At 50.4% G+C, this 26,649-nt stretch overlaps 1 protein-coding gene across 4 annotated transcripts in view; it reads right to left on the bottom strand.

The window, feature by feature from the left end:
* Positions 1–599: 599 nt before the first annotated feature.
* The window catches only part of BICDL1 (BICD family like cargo adaptor 1), a 93,629-nt gene continuing 67,579 nt past the window's right edge, over positions 600–26,649 (bottom strand). Inside the window, exons 4-11 of one of the 4 annotated variants that reach the window (XR_011542378.1) lie at positions 24,430–24,576; positions 18,580–18,759; positions 17,748–17,966; positions 16,477–16,620; positions 10,460–10,590; positions 5,361–5,481; positions 4,377–4,485; positions 600–2,135 (exon numbers count right to left, since the gene is read on the bottom strand). Coding sequence is in view for 2 of the 4 variants with exons in the window: in XM_070628801.1 (XP_070484902.1) it covers positions 1,974–2,135; positions 5,361–5,481; positions 10,460–10,590; positions 16,477–16,620; positions 17,748–17,966; positions 18,580–18,759; positions 24,430–24,576 (1,104 nt within the window). In the remaining 2 variants the exon portion in view is untranslated. The remainder of the gene's footprint in view (positions 2,136–4,376; positions 4,486–5,360; positions 5,482–10,459; positions 10,591–16,476; positions 16,621–17,747; positions 17,967–18,579; positions 18,760–24,429; positions 24,577–26,649) is intronic. The other 3 variants (XR_011542379.1, XM_070628801.1, XM_070628800.1) reach the window with 3 other exon arrangements.

Consider the following 26,649-nt stretch of genomic DNA (forward strand, 5'->3'; position numbering starts at 1 on the left):
ATTGTGTCCAGGTCATTTGTTCTGGTCTGAGTCCTGCACAGGTGCCTGCTGGGGCCTAGGGACACTGTCAAAGCCAAGTTTGTTTCCTCCATGAAAGGCTGGTCTGGGCCAAGCTTCCCCTCTGGTTGGACGCGTTGGCGGGGAGCACAGTGGTATGGTGCCGGGGGAAGCTCCGTGTTTATCTCCGCATGCCCGGAAGGGCGCACTGGAAGCTCTGCCCTCAGCACTCTCTTGCTGGCTCCAGGTTTCTGCCAGGTTATAGAGCCCGCTCGTGGCTGGGGGAGCAGTGCCGGCCGGCTCTGCCTGCAGCCGGGCAACCGCAGCACTGGCAGGGAGCCCAGGGCCAGGCTGGGCGTGGCGGCAGTACCCTCTGCCCCTGCTCCCAAACGGCTGTCACAGACAGGATGCCTCCACCCTCTGAGGGAGGTGCCCCTGGAGGGCTGAATCCATTGATTGGGCACCAGCGTCTGAGGTGACCTCCCAGCTCGTGGGGACTCCCCACTGCTGCCTTCTCCTGGCCAGCCAGAGGCCACCCTGAAACGGAAGCCGTATTCTGACCAAACCAACCCTCCAGGTACCCAATGACTGAGGCAGGAAGCTCTGTAGAAATTCATTTTATTCTTAGACTATTTTCAAAAGAAGCAGTGGTGTGCTGTTTTTCTAAAAATATGCCTTTATAGATTTATATATAATATGTATATTATAAAATCCATACACATATTTACATGATTGCTACATACAAAATTACAGCACTGTGGTATGTACATATCTATAGGTACATTCTTTCCACTCATCCCTGCTGTGCTTTTCCCAGTGAGGGAGGGAGACGATCCTTTGTAAAGCGGCTTGTGGGCTGGCTCAGCCCAGGGCCCTCTGAGTTAGGCCTCAGCAGAGAAGGTGGAGTGGCTGCTGAGGAAGGAGCAGAAGCAGCAGGTTGCAGGATTCATCCTTCTGCAGGCCTGGTGGGCAGTATCTGGAGACATCCACCCCGTGTGCCAGTGCTGCCCTTGAGGTGGAGGGGGCTGACCGCAGACCCCTCCGGGGCCACTCTGTGGCCTGGACTTGCTTGGCTGAGCCAAGAACTTGTATCTATGAGGGGAGCAAGGGGGCTGTGGGAGGAGGGTGAGACCCTTCCTGGCCCTGGCCCCATGAAGGGGAAAGGGCTGGGTGGCTGAAGCCTGCAGAGGGCCTGTGAGGAGGCCTGCCCCTCAGGGGAGGCCTGCACTGGAGGGAGAGCCATGGCAGCCGGAGGGCAGGGCCCTTCGTCCTCCTGGGCTCGGGATGGCCTCAGCCAAACTCTGGGAGAGCCCACTGTGGCTGAGCGTGAGTGAACAAGCCCAGCCGTCACGCCCTGCAGGCTGGGTCTCCTGCCCGAAGAGGTGCTCCCGGCAGAGGTGCATGCACGTGGGTGAGGGGCCGCCTCCTCCCTATACTCCCTGGGCCAGCGACTGGGGGAGGGATGGAGGCTCAGGCCTGGTGGCCTGCAGGACTAGGCCCCCAAGGCTCAGGCCAGCTGGGGGCAGTGATGACCTCTTGAGGCATGCAGAGAGGGGCCTCCATTTCTTCTGTTCCCCATATTCCAAAACAGGAGGGCAGTGGTGCCTGGGGTTGGGCATGGGAGCCACTGAGGGGGGGTGGGGTGGGCTGTGATCCATTGGGTCTGAGCTGCGGACCCCAACCAAGGGGCTGCTCGCAGCCTGAGCCCTGCTCAACAGTGGATCCTGGGGATGCCCAGGCTGGGCTTGGCCGGGCGGTGGGGACAGGGCTCCTGCGTGTCCCTGTGTTGAGGGCAGCCTTCAGAGGCCAAGTGGGCCCTCCTAGACCACTTGGCCCCAGTGTGGGTGGGCAGTGCAGCCGCTGAGCCCAGCCCGGGGGGGCCCTCGCGTGCAAACATGGTGCACGGGGCCCTCGCCCACATGCCCTTTTCAGTCACCTCCAGTCCACCCATCCTCACTGGCCTGACTCTTCCCAACTTAAATTTTCCTGAAGAATGAGAAGAGCCGTTTGCCTTCAGTGGTGCTGGGCTCGTCTCCGCGCCCCGCGCCGTGGGCCCTGGCGAGGGCAGCAGCAGGCCGGCTCCGTTCCTTCAGGTGCGTGTCCATCAGCTGCCGGTCAATGACCCTGTGCATGTCATCCTGCAGAGGGCAGAGCGGATGGGGCTGAGCAGGGCTCTGACCCGGCGCTGGCGGTGGCGGGGAGGTGGCACGTGTGGGAAGGACGTGAGATGAGGATGAGGGATGAGATGAGTGAGCGGCTGCAGCCAGGGCTGCCCTGGTCAAGAAAGCAGCAAGTGTAGACGCGATGCCAGGACACTCAGAAGCCACGTGACACCTCCATTCTCCTCAGGGCTTGAGCTGGCTTCTCCTTGCTAGTGTTATCCCCTCAGCTGACCCCACAGATGGCCTGTCCTTAGAGGCCCAGGGAACGGCTGCAACCGATACTTCCCTGTCTCTCCACCCGGGCCGCTGGCCCTACACCAGTGCTCAGCCTCCCTGCCTCTGGCCCTCTCTGCCCCACCTCCTGTGTCCCTTGGGGCTGGGTGGGTGCCTCTCACTTGGTACCCACCCTCCCAGGCCCTAGGGCCACCTCAGCTTGCAAGCTCTCCAGCCCAATGGCCTGCCCGCAGAGGGATTCTCCTGACCCTTTTTCCCTTCAAATTATTACCAGCCTAGCTGCTGATGCACACGCGTCACGGGCAGCCCCACATGGCAAGGACGCAGGCTCCCTGGGTGCTGCCCCTGCCCACCACCGACCATGCACTCCAGTGCCCCCTGGCGAGGCTCCATCTGTGGCGGAGGCCACGGCATGAGCATCGTCAGGGCTTGTCTTGCTCCAGCTTAGGCCGATCTCCTTGACTTCCTCACTGGGATAGCACCTTTCTCCCTCCAATCTGTCGAAGTTGCCTAGAAAGTGGACCCCTCACCGTGACTCCACCTTACAGAACAGCAGCTTTTACTCCACAGAGGGGCTTCTGGACAGAGCAGCTCCACTCTCTCTCCATTCTAGTCACTAGATTCTGATGTTGTGGAAGATTCCGTCTGACACATTCTGCCACTTACACAGTACGGAGCCATTGGTTTAGAAATATAAGCAGCCCTGTCTAGTTCCCAGCAGGAAGCATAAGAGGAATCTGCCTGATTCCTTCACCCTTCAACCTGGTGGGCTCTGGGCCGTCCTGGAGAAAAGACACTGAGCCTTGAGCCAAACCCTGGAGTGAGCGTGTCAACTGCTCCCATCTGAGCACAGGATGGCGGAGAGAAGACCTCTAGCCACTCACCTGATGAGGGCAGGAAGTGGGGCTGGCCAGGCCCCTCTCTCTGACTGTCTTGTCCAACACCTCCTACACTCTCACCCAAGCTCCCACTAGTGGGGTGTCACTCGAATGTCTCTGCAGGTTTCAGTGTGAAACAAAGGGACATTCCTGACCACATACCCAGTGATGGCGGGTGTGGACCTCTTGCTCCTTCCCCTGCTACGTCCTGCTCTCCTGCATTCTTCTCTTCCCATCCCCCCCCCCCCCTTTTTAAGGAAGATTAGCCCTGAGCTAACATCTGCTGCCAATCCTCCCCTTTTTGCTGAGGAAGACTCGCCCTGAGCTAACATCCATGCCCATCTTCCTCTACTTTATATGTGGGACACCCGCCACAGCATGGCATGCCAAGCGGTGCCATGTCCGCACCTGGCATCTAAACCAGCGAACCCCGGGCTGCCGAGAAGTGGAACGTGCGCACTTAAGGGCTGTGCCACCGGGCCGGCCCCCATCCCTGTCTTTCTTCATACTTGACTTCCTCCTGCACCTCTCCTCCTCCTCCTCACAGAAATAGGAGACATGGTCCCTACTTCCACGGTTCCAGTGTTGAACCCTCAGCACACTGTCTTGCACTTAGGACGTGCTCAATAAAACCTATGTTGTTAAATGCAACATTAGGAATGTTAAAGGGTCCTTCAGAAAGAAACCATTCAAAGCTGCCATTGTTTTTTCTGGTACATTGCAAACTGCATTTTTCATACTTTAAAATTTGTCAAGGTAATCCCAATAAAATAAATCACTTTAGAACTTCATACACACACATGCATGAGCTGCTCATAATTCCATGTCTGCTATTACTTCTATGGGCAAAACAACCCATTCACGAGGAGATGGAACCAAGAAACCAGGCAGGGGTCAGCCTGTCAGTACTGGGCCACGTGCTGCCACGCTCACTGGACATGATGGCGATGGGAGGGGGAGGCCAGGGCTCGACGGCACGGCACACTGCACAGAGATGATGCTGGGGTCCAGCACACAGAACACGGTGGGCCACGAGGGAGGTGGCAGGGGCAGGACTGCGATGGCAGCAGGGGAGAGGGTGGGCAGGATGAGTGCTCGGTCTCACCTCAAAGGCAGGAGGGGTGTACAACTAAAGCTGTTGATACGGGAACTGAGAAAGGCCACTAGATCAGAAACCAAAGGAGCCAGATAGTAAAAAGCCCTGAGGAAGCAAACTGCAGCCGGGAGAGAAGAGAGAAGAACAGGGGCGGTGAGCCAGGGAATGGCCAGCTGGCCAAGGGCAGGAGGCCGAGGAGCCAGGGACCCGCTCTCTGGGGAGGGTTCCAGTGCTCCTGCGGCCAGCCCAGCAGGGCCCTTGGAGGAGCGGTCCCTGCCGACCTGCTCGCCATGGCGGGGCTCGCCTGAGAGAGCTGCAGGAGGCTTTTCATCTGTCTGGTTGGGATTTCTTGGGGAGAAACGTGAATGGTTACACTCATATCCTGAAACTGTACTACCCTAACCTCATTCACAAAAAGCAAGGACAGCCCTGGCCCAGCGGGAAGCCATCTGGGGCCTGGGATGGGGCAGGCTGACCGGGCTCAGCAAACAGCGGTCCCAGAGATGGCCGCCCTGACTCATTTTCCCCAGGCCTGCGCCAGGACAGTGCTCTTTGGAAAAAGCAAGCTGGCCTTTGAGAAGGGGAAGGGCAGCAGCTGCCAGCAACGCAAGGGTTGCCCTACTCCATCCAGCCGTGGATTTTCATTCAGTCATACAGGGGTTCCGGGGCCCTCCTTGTTAACAGCTGTTTCTTTCCAGCTAATTTAAACAGAGCCGAGACAACTAGCAGGTGGCCTCTGTTCCAAGCCTGGAGGTCACCAGAGCCCCAGATGGCATAGCCTGGGGTTCAACGCTCTCGAGAGCATCCTCAGGCATTTCCCCCAGGGACTCAGGGAACACAAGCTCAGAATTTCACCGGTGAAGACTGGGGTTACTGCTCACCCATGTGCATGGGACCCTCCAGTAGCAAACTCTCCTTACATTCTGCCTGGGTTCAGAGGCCCCTCCTGGAGCCTAGTCTTCTCTCATCCTCTGTCTCCAGGTTCCCGTTTACCTGCCAAGCCTCAAGCTGCTGCGAGAGGTTCAGTTTCTGCTGAATGGCATCCAGCAGCTGGCTGTTCAGAGACATCATGTCCATCTTGCACTTGGCGAGTTCCAGTTCCACAGCGTTCTTCCTGAAAACACACAAGCCAGAGTGAGCATGGGCACCTTGCGCTGGAGGCATCTTGCTTTTTCACCTGGGGCACCTGGAATCCACAGGATGAGGAAACAGGCCCTGACCCCAAACTCACAACAAACTAACTGTAAAAGCAACTGTGATGTTCCTTGTAGAGGGCTGGGAAGTTTGCAGTATGCTCTCACATACATTTTCTCAATTTGTACAACCAATCTGTAGGGGAAGGGATTATGTGTCATCCTCATCTCACAGATGAAGAAGTGGTTAAAAGAGGATGATACTTAAGTCAGGACTGGAACCCAGAGAAGATGAAGGCCTCAAACAACACTAAGGAGCTGCTAACCCTTCCCCCAAAGGCCAGCCCCAAAGACGGCGGGGGCCTTGTCCTTCTGCTTCCCTCCTTTTCACTAGCAACCCCCCTTAAGGGATCTGCCCTAAAGATACACACATGTGCAAAAGTAGCCACACACTGACCATCACAGCTTAGCTAGTCACAGCAGCCAACAAGTAGCGGACTGGTGGTAAATTATAGGACGGAATACAGTCACAGCAACGATGCTGAATATTTACAGACAGTGGGGACACACGATGTATTGCTGAGCGGAGAAAAGCATCAAACCTTAGCAGGAGACCTGATAGGCTCGACTCCAAACTCACAGCAAATAGGAACTGTAACGTTACTATTACAAACAGAAACTATAATGTTACTTGTAGAGGGCTGGAAAGTTTGCAGCTTTCAAAAGCTAGTCCGATGCAAAAAGCATCAGCCCTTGTCTTAGGTCTGTTATAATACTAGCTTTGCAGAAAAACTGCCTGTATTTGCTAGTCCTACTCAAAAACGTCTACTTGGTTATCTCTGGATGGTGGTCATTGATGGGTAACTGCTCCCACAACTTTTGCATTTTGTATTTTTCACATTTTGATATGTTTCACATATTACTTTGTTTGCCCTTCCCCCAAATTCCTAAATCATAGTTGTTCAATGCAAAAGAAAATTAATTTGGGGGTGGGCGGGGGAATGGGAATAAAAAGTGCGAGGGACTAACCGGGCAGCCTCTGCGAGGAAGCACTGGTTGCCCAGCGGCCACAATGAACATTATTTAGCCCTCGTCTTCATCAACTGCTCTCTTTAGCATTCAACACGGCAAAACTAACAAGTGTCCTCGTTGCACAGGGCCAGTGACTAATGTGCACGGCCCAAGGACAGCTGGAGGACCCACAGACCCGCAGAGGCTGCCCAGCTCGGGACTCAGGAACGCCGACTGCACAAAGGTGGGGCAGTCGGGGGTAAAGCGCTCAGGCCACCGACTGGCACTTCCTCTCCAGCCTCAAGTCCACAATCGCGCCCCGCCCTCCACTCCTAGAAGAGCCGCCGAGACAGCCCCAGCGCCGGCCGCCCGCCAGCACTGCGGCTGCGGGGCGGAGCCAAGCCCGTGCAATGAGCGCCAGTGTCTCGGACGCCGCAAGGCCGCCCCCGCCACGCCCCTTGCCATTGGCTGGCGCGAACAGCGGAAATCCTCGCCCGAAGCCAGTTGCCACGGACGCCGGGCCAGCCAAGTCCGCCCCCTTGGCGCTTCGGGGCGCTGCAGCATCGCAAGCTTCCGGGCATCTCCCGGCAGGTGGCGCCACGAGCAGTCTGCAGACCCTGGGATGTGCTGACTAACGCCACCCGGCCGAGGGGCGGAGGGGCGGAGGGGCGGAGGGGCGGAGGGGCGGAGGGGTGGAGGGGCGGAGGGGCGGAGGGCTGCAGCAGCGGCAGCCGCTGGGCTTGGAGGCGGTCCCCTTCCTTCCGGGAGACCCCGAAGCAGGGGCCACTTGCCAACCTTCTATGCCGGCCTCGGACTGCACCCTCGGAACGTCTGCTCACCAGGGAAGCTTGGTGCCTGTCATTCATGAGAAACCCCCGCCCAGGAAAGCCAAGCTGCACAAGCCGCTGATCAATATGTCAATCACAGCGTCAAAAAGGAGCATTTTAAAGGGCTAGAATTTTAAATGAAACCACTAGTGGCTGATTGCTTTTTGTTTTTGTAAGGCAGACTGCTAGCCCAGACTTTGGTTTTTAGTGAGGGCCTTTCACTTGCAAGGAGATAAAATTGTTACTTAACTTCTCTGAAACGCATCTATTCTAGAGGATAAGGAATACTTTATGGTTCTGGCAGCCCAGGGAGGAGAGGGAAGTTATCTTTCTTAGGGGTTCCCACCCCTGACTACACACGAGTATCACGGGGTGGGGGCAGCGTGACGTTTTTAAGTAGCAGCGCCAAACCCTGAGATTCAGACAGAATTGTTCTGGAGAAGGCCCTGGCATGGGGGAGTACCCCAGATGATTCTAAAGTCTAGTCAGGATGGAGAATCAGAGATGATGTATATGAAAACATCTTGTAAAACTCTTAAGGTCCTATTCAATATGGTGAGGTTCCCTCACGTGTAAATGATTCCTTAAGTCTGTTGTCTCAATTCTTGTACACCAAGAATTTCATTTCTAAGGGACAGAAAAATAACTGTCCTCCTGGAGTGATCTAATACCCTCTCTAAGGCCAGCCCTGTTCTCTAGGGTCCAGGAAGGACAGGGGCCTCACTGCAGCATTCTCCCCATTCAGGGAGGAGAATGTGCAAATCTGCTTGGTCAGACTCCAGGAGCTTAACTGGTCCTCTTGAGCCCAGGTAAGGGCATGCATTTCCAAGTTTCATGGAGATTGGGTGGCCTCCTGTCACCCAGGTGTCAGAGCTAGGTTCCACTTATTTTAAGGGAGGAGGACTGGACAACTTGTTTCTTCTCTCCTGCACACTAACACTTTCTCTGGTCGTATCTCCCAGCTCCCATGCTGATGACAGAACATGGTCAGAGAGACATTCAACTCTCTTCCAGTTGTGTAGCCGAGAGATGGTGACCAACCAGTGTCTACTTCTAACTTCATTCTGCTTTTTATTCCCAATGGGCTTTCAAAATTAGCACCTTAACTCTACTCCCTAATTGTACGACACAATTTCACCCTTTGTTCTTCATAAAAATATGCTCCCACTCCAAAACATCATACTGCTATTCAAGTATTCACTAATTAAATCCACGAGGAATCCAGTGGCAAAGATAGATACGCGTGTGAGCCTCACTGAGTGCCATTCCCAAATGAACTGGAAATTGACAGACAATCTGATATGAGGTTCTGATCAGACAGAAAAAGGGACCCAAAGGTAAAACTAAGAAATGGCAATGATGAAAATGATTAAAGAGAACAGAAGGGAGGGGACAAATGTGTGTGGAAGTGAGAAGGCGGGTGTGGGGAATTTTAAAGTCAGAAATTAAAATGTCATATTTAAAAAGGCATATAGTATCTATTTACAAATTGTTTCAAATGAGCTCCTTTTAGCTTCTGGACAAGCAGCCACATGGTAAGGGGAAAGGTTGTGGGGACAGGAGTCAGAGACCTGAGGTGGAGGCCAGTGATCACCACTGGCTGTGATCCTGGGGAAAGTATTTCAGCTTCCTCATCTGTAAAACTGGCATTAAAATTTTTACGTCTCGCTGTGGCGAGGAGGTTAGAGGATGCCAGTATTTTGTGAACAGTAAAGAGATACACAAGTCTCGTTATTAATGTGTTGTAAAGCGCCACCAAAGCAGACACATCTTTAGTACCTTTTATCTCCTCACACCCAGTGAATAGGGTAGATTGAGTGCATGATAAATAATTTTCAGGGGGGTGGGGAATATATAAACGTTTCTTGCCTATGTACTTCTGAAGTTTTTTGAATGTAAGAGAATGCATTTATGCATTTCTTCTCTGCCAAAGAAAATCCAAAACATTATTTAAAAATGACCCAGTTTAGGGGCTGGCCCTGTGGCCGAGTGGCTAAGTTTGCGCGCTCCGCTGCAGGTGGCCCAGTGTTTCGTTGGTTCAAATCCTGGGCGCAGACATGGCACTGCTCATCAAACCATGCTGAGGCCGCGTCCCACATGCCACAACTAGAAGGACCCACAACCAAAAATATACAACTATGTACCGGGGGGCTTTGGGGAGAAAAAGGAAAAAAATAAAATCCTTAAAAAAAAAAAAATGACCCAGTTTACTGGAAATATAGGGGACAGAGACAAAAATGTTAAATGACACTCTGGGGAAGCAATCAAACTCAGAATGGAGAAAAACTAGGAGACAAATGATCCAGTTTTGTCCATAAATAAATGCAATATGACACAAAAAGATGGAGGGGGAAGTGTTACAGACTTTTGGGGTATGTCAACTAAAGGGATTATGCAGACTCTGGAATTTGATTCTAATCACTTATAAAAAGACATTTATGGGACAACTGGGGAAATGTGAACACTGGATACGAGATGACATTAAGAAATTATTTTAAGTTTTTTCAAGTGTGATGACTGCACTGTGGGTGTGTTTTACAGGAGTTTTTCAGGTAGAGATCTATATTGAAGTGTTTATGAACGAGATGATATGACGTCTTGTGATTTGCTGCACACAGTCCAGTGAGGACGTGGAGGAAGTGGGTGGGGATACAGATGAAATCAGACTGGCCATCTGTTGAAGCTGGGAGACAAGTAGGTAGGGATTCATTCTATGTTTTCTACTTTTGTGTATGCTTGAAAATGTCCATAATAAAAAGTAACAAAATAAAACAACCTAAAAAAGAAAAAAGTTCAGATAGATATATATAATGAAATTGAAAAGCTCTCTAAGATATAAGTGGGATAAAAACCAAGACATGTAGAGTGTCATCTCATTGATGTTTAAAAAAACCACACAATTATATTGCATTTTCATCTGCACCGGAAAAAGATTTGCAAAAAATGCACCCCAACTTTCAACAATAGCATCTGTCTGGGGAGAAGAATGGAAGTGGGGTGACGGGGGGAAGCAGGGAAACTCACTTTCACTTCTGAGTCCTTCTGTATGATTTACCTAAACTCGAGCATATACTCAGGTTACTTGTAATGAAAGTAAAATCAAACAGGCATGCCCACTCACTTTGCAATGGCCTCATCCCGGTCCCTGATGGCCTTCTGAAGCTGCTCCTTTGGTTCCTTGTCCTCAGATGTCACTCTGAGTTGATCTCTCTCCTCCTTCAGTGCAGTCATCTCCACACTCAGCAGTGTCACCTAACGGGAGACCAAAGGGATGACTGTGATGATAGACCACTGCTGCTGGCCTAGGGTGTTTCCCCCGTCGAGGGAGAAAGGAATAAGAAGACCCAGGCAGGTGCAGGGCCTGTGTGCGGCGCAGGCTGGTAGCCTCCCGCTGCCCCGTGCTCTGAGGGAGGCCCATCCCTCCTGGAGAAAGGATGCCACATGCTGGGCTGGAGCTCAGTGGCCAGGGGGCTGGGGAGGAATTCAGCCCTGGACTGCAGCCATGGGGCCAGATCCCCTTTGGAAGGAGCACACCACACCACCTCCATTTCCAAGGCACTCCCAGGGAAATAATGAATGAACACCACCATTAATCAGAGCTCTGAAACACTTTTTTTGGAGTAGGGACTCAAGTTTGTTTCCAGCCATCTCCCACCCAACATGGAACACTGCTAACCTGGCCCTGCCTGGTCCCAAAGCCTGGGACCTGGCTCCCATTTCTATGACAGCACTTGATGCAGCCTGGCTCCTTCATCTTCTTCATCCAGCTCCCCAGGTCAAAGCCACATGGAAATTAGACACCTAAATGATGTTATCACCTTTCACTGCAAACTTGTTAGCTTTTCTGCGGTCTGTGCCTCAGTGAATGGCGCCACAGCCCATCTTCACTGGGAGGCATCCTTTGGTGGTGACGTGCCCCGCCTAGTGGTTCCTTTGGTGACCACGGCTCACCCTACCCACTGTATAGTAGCCCGTGTACACCTTGAGCCCTGCGATGGCAGGCAGCATGTCCTATCCATCTGTGTATCTCAGAGCCCGACTGCAGAAGACGCTTCATCCCAAAATGTTAGTGCAGTGGACAGTTACCATCTTTTGGCTAGTCATCATTCAAGTCCTTTCCTATTTTAGGGGGCATTTCTGGTGGCTTGAGTCTTGGTGGGAGATGGGGCATGCCCTCCTACTAAGGAAGCCAAAAGGGGAGAGACATATCCTTTCCTAGGCACCTGGGCATGGGCATGTGACTTCAACTGGCCAGTCACACTCCCCTACCTGGGACCGCAGCTCTTGAGGGTACAGCAAAGCCATAGGCCAGTGGGAAATTATGACATGGACAGCAGATTGTTTCTGCTGTCTCACTTTCCATGGCTCCCCCGTTTTGAAGCTCAGCTCTCCAGCCTTCCTGTTGATTCTGTAAGCTCTCAGATTCAATGTCAACACATTCTCCTTCCGCTTAAGTTAAGCAGAGCGTTTCTGTTGTTTGCAACCAGAAACTCTGCCTGGTAGAGCTTTCAATAAATATTTGTTGAATGAATGGAAGGGTGGGAGCCCCTGCTTCTCAGAGAGAGAGAGGATCAGACTGGAGTCAGGATACCTGACCCTGCCCTCTTGTTAAATATTACATACTTTGACATTTTTCCAAGGGAGGACCCATCCGTACAGGTCTGTCCCTCCCATAAGGAGACAGATGTCACCTTTCAGGACACTCCTCTGCTCTTCAGGTTCTAAGTCTAATCATCTTCAGACAGAATGGAACTGAGCAAAGGCCCCAGGACTAAGGCTGAAGATCAAGCTTGCCAAGAGACACTCTGGACTGCCCAGACTGAGACAGCAGAGTTGCCAGGCCCTGGAGTAGCAGCCACTTGGGAGGAAATCAGAGGACATTCAACACTGAAGAGAGATACAGGAGAACTTGTGGTCCCTAGGGGCAATGGATTTTGTGCTCTTAAGTGCTTGGTAGGGAACGTCAGGACCCGGTGCTCCGTGCTTTTGTGGCAGGGACAGCTCTGGTGAGCAGGATGAAAAGCCTTAGGTAAGACCAGGCCAGGGGCGGGGGGGGGGGGGTGCTGCAGAGGCCACAGCACGCAGACGCAGCTAGCCCAGAGGCAGACAAGGCAGCGGGGGAGACGCCCGGCCTCGCCCTACTTCTCAGCAGGTCCTGCAGCCTGGGAGGCCCGAACTCACGACCCAGAAAGCACCTAGCAGAGACAGCCAGACCTCCTCAGACCAAATGAGCCCTGACATGGCCTCAGGCCAGCCAGGTGTTCTGCCAGCTGAGTCAGCGACAGATAAAACTACATGCTAGGCTGGAAATGCCAACATTTAATATGCTCCACCAGAACTCCATTAATATACTCCACCAGAACTTTTTGCTTTGGCCTGGAAAACCTGGTTAACATAGAAACCACCAACTATCTGCCTTAGAAGTGACAAGAGACTTACCCTCTCTGAGCTGCACAAACTTTTCATAAAAAGCAGGAATAATGGGGCTGGCCCCGTGGCCGAGTGGTTAAGTTCGCGCGCTCCGCTGCAGGCGGCCCAGTGTTTCGTTAGTTCGAATCCTGGGCGCGGACATGGCACTGCTCATCAAACCACACTGAGGCAGCGTCCCACATGCCACAACTAGAAGGACCCACAACGAAGAATACACAACTATGTACCGGGGGGCTTTGGGGAGAAAAAGGAAAAAATAAAATCTTTAAAAAAAAAATTTAAAAAAAAAAAAAAAAAGCAGGAATAAAAATAACTATTCCCCGCCATTGAGTTGTTGTGAGAATCAAAGGGGATAAATCACATCAAGGGCCAGCTCAGTGCCTGGCACAGGGTTGGAAGCTCCACGCCCTCTCCTCCCTCCAGCCGTGTGGGACCTACGTGCTGATGGCTGTCACGAGGGTCCATCTAGCTTGTTTATACACCGACTTAGGTTACAGCCACCCCTAAATCCACTTTTCCCAAATAAGGTGGGTGCCCTCGCAATTGAATAGCATCAAAGAAAATATCCTGAAGCCACAGGGCAATTTTATTTGCCATTTTGCTTGACAATTATTTGGGTGCCTACTCTAGGCAAGGCACAGTGCCAGATGCTCTAGGAGAGGACAAAGGCATGTCAGACCTCGCGCTTGTCCCTGTGGAGATCCAAGGCTTGACTGGGAAGATGAGATGTGAACAAGGGTAGCCATGACAAAGCAGGGCTGGGGGGCTCCATGAGGAAGGGAATCAAGAGAGTTTCGAGGAGGAAGTGAAACCTGACCAGGAACTTGAAGGATGAGTAGGGCTGAGATATGTGCAGGTGGCAGAGGAGAGTCTCCTGGGCAGAGAGAGCGAGTCAGAGAAAAGCCTTGGATGTGGGACAGCATGGGCAGTGGGTGCCACGCCCTTTCACAGCCTGTGTTCAATTCTGCTACAGCAAAGGAGGTGAGACAGAAACAGCAGGGAAGAAGGCTGGATGGCTGGAATGTCGCCAGACCGTGGCGTCCGTGAGGTCCAGAGGCTTCCCATCACTCGGTGATGGGGAATCAATCCAGACTGACTGGGCATAACGGGTGTCCCTTTTCAGGTCGTGCTTCAGGAAGATCAGTTCAAACCATGGAGAGGGTGAGTGGGCTGGAGGAAGGCAGATAAACTGGGAAGTGATGACCAAAGCCAAGGTGCGAAAGGCTAAAGGTCTTCAAATAGGGCAGTTGCTAGAAGGATGGAGAACAGAGAACATACTGAGATTTCCTAAAGGGGGGTCACCACGATTTCATTAGTGAAGGCCTTCACTGCTCCCAGTACATGTTCTCCTGTGTTTTCATGCCCCTTCTGGAGTAACTGGTTTGCGTTCCAGGAGGAGTCAAGCATAAAGGAGCCAAACGACTGTGCCTCCCACAACCTGGTTTGCCGGCCTGGGCAATGGCCAAGGGGTCCCACGGATAAGCAGTCTTCATATTGCTCTGAAGGTCCTCCCTGCCTCCCAGCAGCTCTCCAGACCCCACAGCCAGCCCTCACCAGGCATGAGCAGGAGCCTGGAGAACAGAGGAGCCGGCAGAGGGAGCGGGGAGGGAGCCCTCCACAGCGCGCATGAGGGTGCGGGGCAAGTCTTTAGATCTGGAAACAATCTGGCTATGGATTTTTGCCTCAAACAGACAATTATTAATTAAATGAAACCTGGGCTCTCTTTTATTTAAAATTTGGGTAGGCTGCTGCTGGTCACTTCACCTTTCAGGCCCCACATCTTTGACCTGTGGCCTAGTTTCCAGGAGAGAAAAGAGCACTCTCAGGTGCTCGGACAGCAGTGGGCTGGGAGGCCGGGTCATCCATGGGATGAGGTGTGGCCCTGGTCTAGGAGCTGTTTGCTGGAACCTCGGTTCCAAGGGTACAAAGCTGGTCTGACTCCCCTCAGGATACCGTGAGGGGTTCTGGGTGCAGGGGTGCTGTCATCGTCATCCTGTGCCTCTCAGCGTCTAGCAGCGCAGGCACGTGCTGGGCGCTCAGGAGGTGCTGATCTAATCGCACGAGGAAGGCCGTGCCCATGCAATGGCTGCCATTTCCAGTGTCATTCTGGAACTCAGTTTGCACCCCACCCACTGCCTTGGGAGGTCAGTGTTACTCCCAAGGGATGGTTTGGGTGGATGTAGTTTAGCTGAGAAGTTCCCTGCTTTGACTGAGCTTTAGGGAAGAGATGATCCACGGGAGAGACCCAGTTCTATACTCCATGTGGGACTGAGCAGAACCATCTGCTTGATGAGCTATCTGAAAGGGAATCCCCGGAAACTGACCTAAACGAGTTATCAGCTGAACTTTTAAGGAAAATTCCCTGGTGGAGATGGTTTCCTAAATAGTTCCACACCAGACTCTCAGTAACCTATACCTTGCTCATGGGTCTGAATGAAATAATGCCCTCTGGTGTTTCTAGTTATATAATTCTGAGAAGCAACAAAACAAAAAAACAGCCAATATCAAAGAGCTGATAAGCAGAATTACCCCACAGAAATTTAAATAGGCTTTAAAATAAATAAAATTTTTATTAATCCAAAGAGCTTTTAGATCCACTTTCTCTTGCATTTTATTCTTCCGGTTTGGAAGACGTGTCCCTAAGTCTGAACCACTCCCTGGCCCAAGGACCGTCTGAGGATCTGAAGGTTTAGGCGTGAGAGTGTCTTTGGTTGCCCGACCCCACTCCCCAGGGCTTAGGCCAGGAACAAGCTACAGTTTTCAATAGCATCTTCCTGTCCTCGCTATCTGGTCACCCACAGAAAGAAGAGTGCAAGAGTAGCTGCAGGTGGGTCTCCCAATACCTTCCAAGAGAATAATACAGGAAGTCTCATGGATACGACCCCAAAAAGACAGCAGTTTATTTCCATAAGGTCGTTTAAAACCAAGAAACACTGCCTATAGCAAAAGGCAGGCTTCAATTCCATCTCTCAGCAATCTCGTGTAGCAGGAAGGGACAACTAGCTTTGGACAAAGAAAGAAGGGGGTAAGCTGGGTGGGGGCAGGGTTTAAAATGCTACCTGCTTGGTGTCCCCTACAAGTGGGACAGAGCCTCTACATGTGACCTCAGTCAAAAGGAAGAGCCTTTATTTATCTCCTAGGATAAATTTTAGGAGCTCCTCTCTGGGTGGGGCTGCTCCTAAGCCTTTTAAAACTTTTCAGATCAGAATATAGATGTCCTTCTCCAGTGTTCTCAAGCGAGATGAAATCATGATCAAACAGGAAAGGAACAGTGAGAGCAGCAGTAAGTCCGTCTAAAGCTGAAAAACAGGCTGGCAGAGGCGATGGCACTTACAAAGAGAGAACAGGCCTGCAAAGATCAATCGTTCCCTGGTTTGCAAAGTTCCCTGCTCAGAAGCTGCTAGAAAAGCATCCATAAGTGTCCTGGGAGCTGTGACACTTGAAACTGTCAGAATCCACCAGATTATTATGCTGGAGGAAACAGAGGGTCAGCCATTCTTATCCCTGACAATCTACTTTGGGCTAAACCAGAGGATTGGCTCCTTCTCTTGAAGACACTCAGCTCACTTCAACTTCAGGTCACTGTCCCCTCGGGATCTGCCAGAGGAGAGCCGCTTCCCAAAGAGATGCAGGAGAGAGAAACTCACAAAGGTCCCAAGAGAGCCCGGGGACCGTGCACATTCCCTTCACTGGACTGAGGATGCTCACCTGACTGTGGAGTCGCTGCAGCTCTTCTAGGCTTTGCCTCAGTTTACCCCTCTCTCCCTCCATGAGTTCCCTTAGTGCTCTTGAATCCTCACTGGTCTGCCTTATCTGTTCTTCTAAGGAGTCATCGTCAATTCTCCGGGAGCTCTGACAGCAAAAGAGAGAGAGCCGGTCAGCCAGAGAGATGGTGCCAATGGAAGGGAGTGGAGAGATGGTTAGTGGGGGAGATGGAGAGGAGAGAGGGGGGAGTTGGTGTGGGGAGAGGGGAGCAAGGGGGAGGGGAAGCAGAGAGATGGTTCAACTCAAGGGAGAGCAAAATAGTAGAGGAGATGGGGCGGAGAGGGAGAGAAAGAGGAGAGGCAAGGGAGGGAAGAAAGAAAAGGTTAGAGGAGAGAGATTCTCTTGCTCAGTTGCAATCTGCAAACAATAGCTAGACATTTATTTTTGTTTCAGGCTTCAGGGAAGGGAAATTGTGTGGCATGAACAGCACACCTCACTCAGACAGCTCCCGCTCCCCACCGTGACCTGGCCTCCATGCTACAGTACATTCCACACATCAACGTGGCATGTGGAGGTGAGGCCAACCACCCCTTCACCTTACTTCATCTAACATGGGCGGAAAGACCCAACGAGTCTGCAGGGGGATGAAACCTGAAGAGAAACAACAGCCTGAGAGCTGGGAGTGTGAATGCAGAGTAGGTCTGGCAGAAATCTGTCATGAAGCTGGAAGAACTGACAGTGTGCCCAGAAAACCCATGGGAACACTCCTCTCCTCCACGAGAGGAGCCACATCTGGAGCTCCACAAGGCCCCTGCTGTTGGGCTTCTCCACTTTGTCTGCTCACTTATATTTTTTAGTAGAAGCTTCAGATCTTTTCAGTTTGCTTATTCATTGCTAACCCCACCACTAGGATCAATGGGCTACAGAAAAGCAACTTGCAGTTTTTAGCTGGATCCAGATTTCAATATTCCAAGCTTCTAAGGAAAGCCCTTAACTGGAGGCCACTGTGGCCTGTACATGACCAAATGGAGAAAGGACTCCATTTGTCTCCGGCGTCTGCAGGAGGATGACTGGGGAGCCCTCTGCTCTCCGGCTCTCAGCCCCTCCATCTGATCACCAGCATTCAGTGCTCTCAAACTATAATGGCTCAGAAGAAATTCTTGCAGATTTTATAAGGTTCCAGTTCCAGGGTTAACCACACCCTCTGCATTTGGTTTCAACCTCCCCCGAGTCGGGTGCTGTGGGGTAAGGAGCTGCTCAGCCTGGCCTCTTACCGTGGGCTCCATGCCATCCACAATGCTCTGTATCAGTCTCTTGAGCTCGCTGAGGGCAGTGCGCAAGCTGCCGGCTGGCACATCCTTGGCAGACGAGGTTTCTGAAGACTCGTCCATTGAGGAGTCCGTGGAGACGGCCGAGTCAGCACTGTCATTTCCCCGAAGGTGTGAGCAGAGATACCGGACCTGGCAGTATGCTTCCCACAGCTGCAGTCTCAGCTGGCCCACAAAGAAGTAGTCTCGGTTATGGACTTCAGAGAAGACTGCTACCTGGTCCTCTTTTTCTAGTATATGAACCCAAGATATTGATACCCAAGATACTAGTTCTAGGAGAAAGTTGTTCTTTTTTTTTTTTAAATCACCTGTCCCAAGAAATACTGACAGTTCTTCTGGGCCCAGTACATCTGTACGGAACTCCCAATTCTTATTTTCCCTGCCCTCTAGTCCCTCCCCTTTGCCATATAAAGCATTTCTTTATATAGTCAGTTACTGTGGTGGGAGTCAGTGCATGATTAGGGGTATAAGTGGTTATGAGTATTACGAAAAGAAGCCAATTCGATGGATCATGAATGTTCTAGAACCTTGTCAATACAAGAGGTATGAGGCTGATGATTAGTCAACAAGTATTTCCTAAGACACACTGGGATGACAGTGGGCCAGGGACAAGCTTCGGTCAGGGCCTGCTTCATGACAGGGCTAGCCAGCAGGCCCAGGGGCTTGCACAGGTGCCAGGCCACAGCCCGGGCCAGGTGGAAGCTGAAGCAGCAGGCACTGAGCAACAGGGAGGACTGACGGGAAACCCCAGGTGCCGTGGCGACAGGGATATTAGCACCTGCTCTCTCTCCTGCTCCAGCTCCTCGGCCTCCATGCTCTGCTCTATCTCAGACAGGAGGGACGTGCTGGTGGCGGCAGAGCTCTGCAGACTCCTCTCCTCAGTGAGCTCTTCCACCTTTCCCTGCAGCTGTCGGTAGGAGAGCCGCACCTCCTGGAGCTCCAGCTGGCTTTGATGCAGCTTTCAAAGAGACAGCAAATGGTAGGAAGGATTGCCCAAATCAAAAACAACAAGAAAAACTGAGCCTGATCATGCTTCTAGATCCAACCACCAATTTACAGAAAAATACAGAGGAGAGAGGCACACGCTAGACTATACTAGGGGGATGCAGTCAGCAAAAGCCAGATTTGGAAAATTTTACAGGACAAACAGCTCAGTTTCTTTAACAGATAAATTTCAAGGAAAAAAAATATATAATGGGGCAACTTACAGATTAAAAAAGACTTAAGAGACATATCAACCAACCACACTGGGTAGGCTTTTTTTTTGTTTTTGGAGGAAGATTAGCCCTGAGCTAACTCCTGCCAATCCACCTCTTTTTGCTGAGAAAGACCGGCCCTGAGCTAACATCCGTGCCCATCTTCCTCTACTTTATATGTGGGACGCCTGGCACAGCATGGCTTGCCAAGTGGTGCCATGTCCGCACCCAGGATCCGAACTGGTGAACCCCGGGCCGCTGAAGCAGAACGTGCGCACTTAACCGCTGTGCCACCGGTCCGGCCCCTGGGTAGGCCTATTTTAATTTGTATCTTGATTCAAATGAAAAACAATTATGACATTTATAAGACAACTGAAAATTTGAATACCGACTAGATATTTGGTGATGTCAAGAAAATATTACTATTTTTTTAAGATATAATAGTCTTGTGATTACATATTTTTAAGTTCTTATCAGTTAGAGGTATCCTTTATTTACAGATGAAATTATAAAAAGTGAAGGATTTACTTCAAAATAATATTAAAGGAGCAAGTGGATGTAACGAAGATGGCAGGACTGGCCAGGGAATGACGATTTGTAGAGCCAGGCAATGGGGTACACTGGGGCATTATTATCTATTCTATTGTGGAGTTTGTCTGAAATTCTCCATAATAAAAAATTAAACACACACACAGACACAGGCACACACAGTAAGATACCATTAGATTCTCACCAGAATGGCTAAAATAAATAACAACAAAATAAAAAAATAGTGTTGATGAGGATGTGGAACAACTGGGACTGTCACTGCTGGTGGGAGTGGAAGATGTAGAAGCACTCTGGAAAACTGTTTGGCAGCTTCTAACGAGTGAAATATACCCGTATCCTATGATCCAGTAGTTCCACTCTTAGGTACAGACCCAACACAAGTGACCACACATGTTCACGAAAGACAAACAGGATGTTCACAGCAGCATTATTCATGAAAGCCACATATGGGAAAGAATCCAAATGCCAATAAAAATAGAATGGATATATTCACATGCTGGAATACTATCTAGTAATGAAAAAAGAACACAGTTACTATATGCCACAACTTGGATAAATTTCACAGATGTGATGTCGAACAAAAGCCAGACATAAAACAATATATATTGTATGATTCCATTTATAAGAAGTTCTAACCTCACTGAGATAGACGAGATGAAAGTCAGAAAAGAGGTGCGCTTTTGAGGAAGTGGCAGGTATTGACTGGGAGGGAGCAAAAAAGAGGCTTGTAGGGTGCTGATAACGGGATCTATCTTGAGCCGGGTGGTGGGTACACAGGTGTACACACTTGTAAAAATTCACTGGGCTGTCCATTTAAGATTTGTACGCTTTACTATATGTATGTGGCATTTTAATGAAAAAATTAAGGGGAAAAGGATTGTTTGGAAAGGAGCTGGGGGAGAGATTTGGAATAACACCTTGGTAGTAATGCAAAGAGTTCCCAAACCCATGGAAAAAGCAGTCTCTTCCTCCTTTCTGTGTCACACCTCCTGGTTTACAGACAAGGGCCTAGGCCTGGGAGGGGCCTTACTCAGCATCTGAGGCTCAAAGGACAGTGATGCCAGTGGTGGGGGGGACAGCAATGCAAGTGTCAGGACTTACAGGCCAGTGCTCCTTCCCTCTCTCTCGCTGCTGCTACTTCATCCCTCTCTGCATTCTCTGTGGCCCTTCCCTGTGGAGTCCAAACAGGGCACTGTGACCTGGTGAGGTTACTACTGCAGAATGTAAGGGACAACTCCACCACGGCTGCTAATGCCATACTCTTACTAGTGCACTCCATCACTACATTGCTTTCAACACAGCAGACCCTAACTGCAGAATCTGAACACGTCTGCTAATCAGACGCACAAGTCTACGGACCACACCTGCACAGGAGCAGTGTTTCCTACCCTTGTATTTGTGGACCATCCACTCCCCCTTTTTAAAAGTTTTTAGGGGTTGGGTTGGGGAAGAACTTTGTGGGATTTAAATTTAACTAATTTAGGCTTTTATTAAATAGCATTTCTGAGGGCACTCCTGCTCATTAAAAATAAAGCAGACACTGTACTGTCTTTTCCAAACTGTTGGCCAGGTAGGGCTCGTGGCTCCTGCAGAGATGCGGAGACTCAGGGGCAGCAGAAAACAACTCAGAGCTCTGAGCTCTCAGGAACGGAACACGCTGCCTTGCAGAGCTTCAGCCAATCCTACAGGTGCCCTGGGAGCCTCACCTCTGCCGGTCAGCATCAGGGGACAGCTGGCTAACGGCGCTGGTGGTCTGGATGTGCCTTACCTAGGAAGAGTTTGGAGCCTGGTGGCTCAGAGAATGAAAAAGGAATTGGTGAGCCTGCTCTGCATGCTTCCCATGGATCAACAATACCTGCTGGGCCAGTGGGAACTCCTCCAGCCACAGTTTTGAGGAAAGTCAGAAAGAAGAAATTAGGGTTAAAAAGAAAAAAAGACATTCCTAGGAAGCATTTGGCACAATTACAAACAGCATACTAAAATGGCAAAATGCTTTACAATTATTTTCTAGACAACTCCACATACATCTCAGCAGGAGAAGTTCAGCACAGACAAGTACAAGTTCTTATGCACGGAACAAAATTAGTTCAATTACTCATGCACACTCAAAGGTGCTTAATTAATTCTAACAGCAAGAGAACAAAAGACCAGGACAGGGCAGCCCTCTCTGGTCAATAACTGATCCACAGACATGCAGAAAAACCAAACCAAGCCAGGGGAGGGTCTATTAAATGTGAGAACCCTCTAAAACAAGAAATATCATCTTTTATAAAACAAAGATGACACTAAATCTATTTATATGTATGAACAAAGAAGACACTAAATGCCTTGTGTTTGTATAGTATACTAAGTGCAAGTTCACATGTCCCTAAAGTTGGCAGAAGTGGGGGTACTCTCCCATTTCACTTTGGGGGAACTGAGGTGGTGCGATGTTAAGCGATTTGCCTAATGGTACATGCTCAGTGTCAAAGCGAGGTCTCGACTCCAGGTCACCTGCTTCCTGGGCTGCCCACAGTGAGTGGGGCCTATGCCCTCCACTGATGAGACATGCCCACTCATCAGGACGAGGCCCCTGCACTCACCTGTAATACGCACAGCTGGGTAGGAAATAGGGCAGTTAAGTGGCCCTTAGAGGGACAAAATCCTTTAACGGGTATTAAGAGTTTAGAAAAATGCCTGATTTTTTAATTTATTGGGTACTCAATAAATAACAATTTTTATCCTCATTCTCAGCCTAAAAACAAACAGAGGTGGATTTGATCAGTGATTTAAACATTTGTGTTTGACAGTAGAACCTCAATTACATTGTGAACCAGATCAAAGGAGGGCTGCGCCGGCTGTGGCAGCCCTGTTGCCCTGCCTGCTCAGCCTTCCCCTCATCCCTTGTCTGAGGAAAAGGATTAAAATCATGAGATTACACACATTCCACGGTCACCAGCTCTCTATTTTACAAGTCTGATTTAGGACTATTCAACTACTACCTGAGTAAGCTGGGATTTTTATTTCTGTACCAATATAGGCCATTTTAGGAAGAGAAGGGGCAGCAGCTTGAGGAGAGTTTCATATGAATTGAAGAAAAAGAATTACAGATAGTTGGGAAAGGTGAGAGTTCAGCCCATAAACGCCGATTTTCCAAATCAGGGTGGGAATTGCCTGACTTGATGTAGGCCCTGGAGTGAGTGACACTCTCTCATTCTGGAAGTCCCACTGGAAGAGAGTGGGTGTGCAGACGGCAAGGATGTGAGCATCGTGTGACTTGGGAAGGAGGAGCTCACTGTACCAGCCAGGTACTGATGGTCCACACTGGTCCTGGCTCTTCCCCATCCCCACATTCCCAGTTCTCGATTTGAAATAAGGACTTTTCATTTGTGAATTCATGCTGGAATGAAAGTTCCTTTGAGGCAGGAGCCATTTTCCCATTCTTCTGTACTTCTCTCCCTCCCCCTCCCCACACGCCACCTCAGCAGGGGTGTAACTGCTGGTGAAACACTGACTTGCAGAGGCAGTGACGGGCTAGCAGTTACCACTGAGCACCAGGTGAAGCAGGTGGGACGGCTCTACCATTGATTCTATCAAGGACTCCCTACACTACTTTGGACAAATGATCCATTTTTTCTAAGCCTCAGTTTTAGAATGTTTGCAAAAGCACTGTATTCCCTGTAAAGAAGCATACAAATGTTCACTATTATCATTATCAACCTTACAAGATGAGCAAACTCTTTCCCATCTTGAAAACCGCGCTGAGGCTTTAGCCAGCATTATTTTCTATTCGACATCTTCTGAGGCCCTACTATACGCAAAGTTCCAAGCTTACGGTACAAAAAACATGGAGGGAGAAAATCATTAATTTGCTCTTAAAGAGGTTAATTCCTCAGATGGCAGCTTAGCCGATGGTGTCAGTAACAAGTGATCTTAGCCTAAGATATTTCTTTGTCCCACACCACAGGGCTTTCCTAAACAGCTGGCTGCTGGGCCTAGTGGGGCCTTCTGGGGCCTGGTCTCTGGACAGGGACCCAACTGGTGCTCGAGTATACCTGGCTGACCACCTCCATACGAATGACGGTTGCCTTCTACTCCACCTCCTGGCACCCTCAGAGGATGCGCAAGGGGAAGCAATGTACTCTTAGCCACTGGGCCCAGGTGCTCCTAAGCCAGCCCAGCAAAACTTTCTTGGTAGCAGATGCTACAGTCTGTTTGGGGGGGGCTGGGAGCGATTATCCTTTTGTTTAGGGAGTTGTTTCTTGTCAAGTGTGAGCGTGGGGATTCTGCTGAGGCCTGGTGGCGGTTCTCAAATAAGGACAAATATGGCCATGAAGCAATTTCCTTTAGGAAGAAAAAAGAGGCTAATTAGGCTCACATAGGGGTCAGCCTGTGCCTTTTCTAGCAACTGGCAGAAGCAGGATATGACTCTTGCTGTGTTCAGTGGGCAACATCTTGGTTTCTGCTCAGTGCCAGCCAACTCAATGCATCAGCCTGGGAAGGCAACAGCAGAGAGCATTGTAAACCAAGCACGGAAGTCACAAGCTCCCTCCGAAATCTCTAGTAGATTTCACCAACCCTAGGAGGCAGAAGGACACTCCCAGTGTTCCAGCCATGTTAATAGCCCAGAAAGAACTCTGTGAAACTGCTTCAGGAGCCAGTGGCTCAGAACAAATTGAAAGGATGACCTGTGGGTAGTGACACATTTCTTCTCAGCAGAGCCAGGCCAGCCAAGTTAGTGAGCACCCGAGGAGAACTACAACCAGGCCTGGAGAGACCTTAGCTTCACCCCCTCCTGACCTTGGCAGTGGCACTGGCCTCTCAGCCTTTCCTTTTGGCTAGGCAGATAAGTGCTCTTTTGATCTGGCCCTTGTCCTACAGGACAGCTGCTTCTGCCCTAGTACCTGTAGGTCTTTGTCATGGCCCTGCCTCTCCAGGATCAGCACCCGGTCCTGTAGCTCCTCCACGGTCCCCTGGAGCAGGTCATTTTCCTCTAGAGTGGCGCTGAGACGATGCTCCAGCTCCCGTTTCCGATCCGACAGCATCTTGATCTGAAAGGGTGGAGAGCCACAGGGGTGGTGTGGAGTTACACCCAAGCTGATGGGAAGGGAGGGACTAGCCCCCACACACGAAGGCCTGCGTCTTTCCAAGTGCTCTGCCCAGGGGCCTGGTGCCCCATCTTTGTGAGAACAGCTGAGAACTCCTAAGCTGAAGAGAAAATTTTCCCTTCTAGAAACTTGTCTGGGAAGGGTGGGAGCTGTGCTCTTTAGAAGCTGGAATGTGGGATGCCAGGCAGAGAAGGGAATATCACCGTTCTGGAAATTCCACAGATAAGACAGAGAAGAGCCTCACCTTGCCTGCCCACAACTTTACTTCAACTCCACGTTTAATGGGGGAGTGCAACCTACCCTGTTATACCATTCTTCCTTCTCAAGTCATGAGCACAAGAAAATACGCGAGATAGCCTCTGGAGCTGCTGTATTTTCATATTCTACAGCTCTTTCTGTTCTTTCCCCCACGGCTGGCAGGTCTGGATCTAGAGGTCACAGTTCAGACCCAATGCCCTGAGTGAATGGGGGAGCTAGCACGACACAGAAAACAAAGCAGTGCCTGCATCAGCCTGTGTCCTGGGAAGGAAAAGGACACAGACACAAGTAAATAGATGATTTTACTCAAAGTATCTTTTGTTCCAGCAAGTAATTTGTAAACAGAAGCAACTTCTTTTCTTTTATTAAACAAGCTGGTATGTTTGCACACTGAGTATCTAGCCAGTCTCAAGAGAGATATACATCTTATTTTAGGAAGGTCTGTCTAGTCTCTTTAGTTTCAGTGAAAAAACAGAGGAAAAGAGGAAAGAAATGCAAAGTCTTCTCTGGCCTCAAGGTTTGCAGGGTGAGAAGCTGTGCCAGCACTCCCCATGGCCAGCAATGCTTCACCCCAAGAATACCGCCCTGCTCGGGGGCTACGGGAAGCCTTCCCAAGTCCCTCAAATTGCTAGTGGCCTTGGGGGACTTCTGGAGTCCTGCAAGTCCCCATGCCTCCTCTGATTTATCAGTTCCTGCTGGACTGATCTCTCACCCAGTTTCTTGCTTGTAAATATTCTCCCGACGTGGTTTAGATGTTTTCCATGCTCTTTAGCATGGATAACAATTCACTAAGGGGACCAACCTCAGACCCTTTCCAGGGGAGACTTTGAAATGAATGTCTAACTTGTCCCAGGTCCTCTGAAATCCACCTTTCCGTCTGCTTTTTGGCTGTTCTCACTGGAAGCCTTCTCTAGTTCTCTCTGCACTAGAATTCTGTTCACAGGGCACAGATCTCCCCTGGCCACCAATCAATCAGATAGGATGCCATCCTGGGGAAATGCAGCATGTGGCCTTTGTCCAGAGAGATCAGGTATCTGGCCAAACAAAGAAATACTGTCTCTCAAGTGTGCACCTGGGTAAGCGACCAAAAGGAGCAGGCCCCTCTTGTGAAAGGGCCCACTATTCCCCACTTTGAAGCAACGTGACCCATGTGAATGGAATTCTTCCTCCAGTTGATTTTCATTTAAATACCCTCTGACCTTTACATTTTCCTTCCCATAGATAATCTTTGTTTCCCAAGTGCCACTCAGGGAAGCGATGAAGTAATACAGTTCTGATACACAACTCTGGCCCCTTAAAAAGACTCAGAAGTTCAGAGTTACATGAAGTGGCTTACTGGAAATGAACAATTTCATACCTTGGCTTTAAAAGTAGCCGTGTTACTGGATGAAGCAAGGAATCGGCGTTAGGCGGCCAACTCCCTCACCCCACCCTACACACCCTGAAACTTGTGACCAAATCTGGCAACAAACATTCCTGGGAATGATCCTGTGTCATGAGGGTCTAGAAAAAGTGAGTGGGGGTGGGGTGGGGGAGAGGAAGACAGGCAACTCGAACGAGCCAGACCTTGTCAGAGGCGGTTGAACGGCAAGTCATGCACACAAATGGTCACAGACAGGCATGCCAAACCCACCAAACAAACTACTTACTTCAAGAACCTGCTGCTCAATACCAGTAGGAATTCCAAGGGAAGGGAGGAAGGAAGGGGATGAGAGGCAGGAGAAAAGAGAAGATATTGACAGACTTTAGGAAAAACAT

This window comes from Equus przewalskii, chromosome 7, assembly GCF_037783145.1.
Source record: "Equus przewalskii isolate Varuska chromosome 7, EquPr2, whole genome shotgun sequence".
NCBI lineage: Eukaryota > Metazoa > Chordata > Mammalia > Perissodactyla > Equidae > Equus > Equus przewalskii.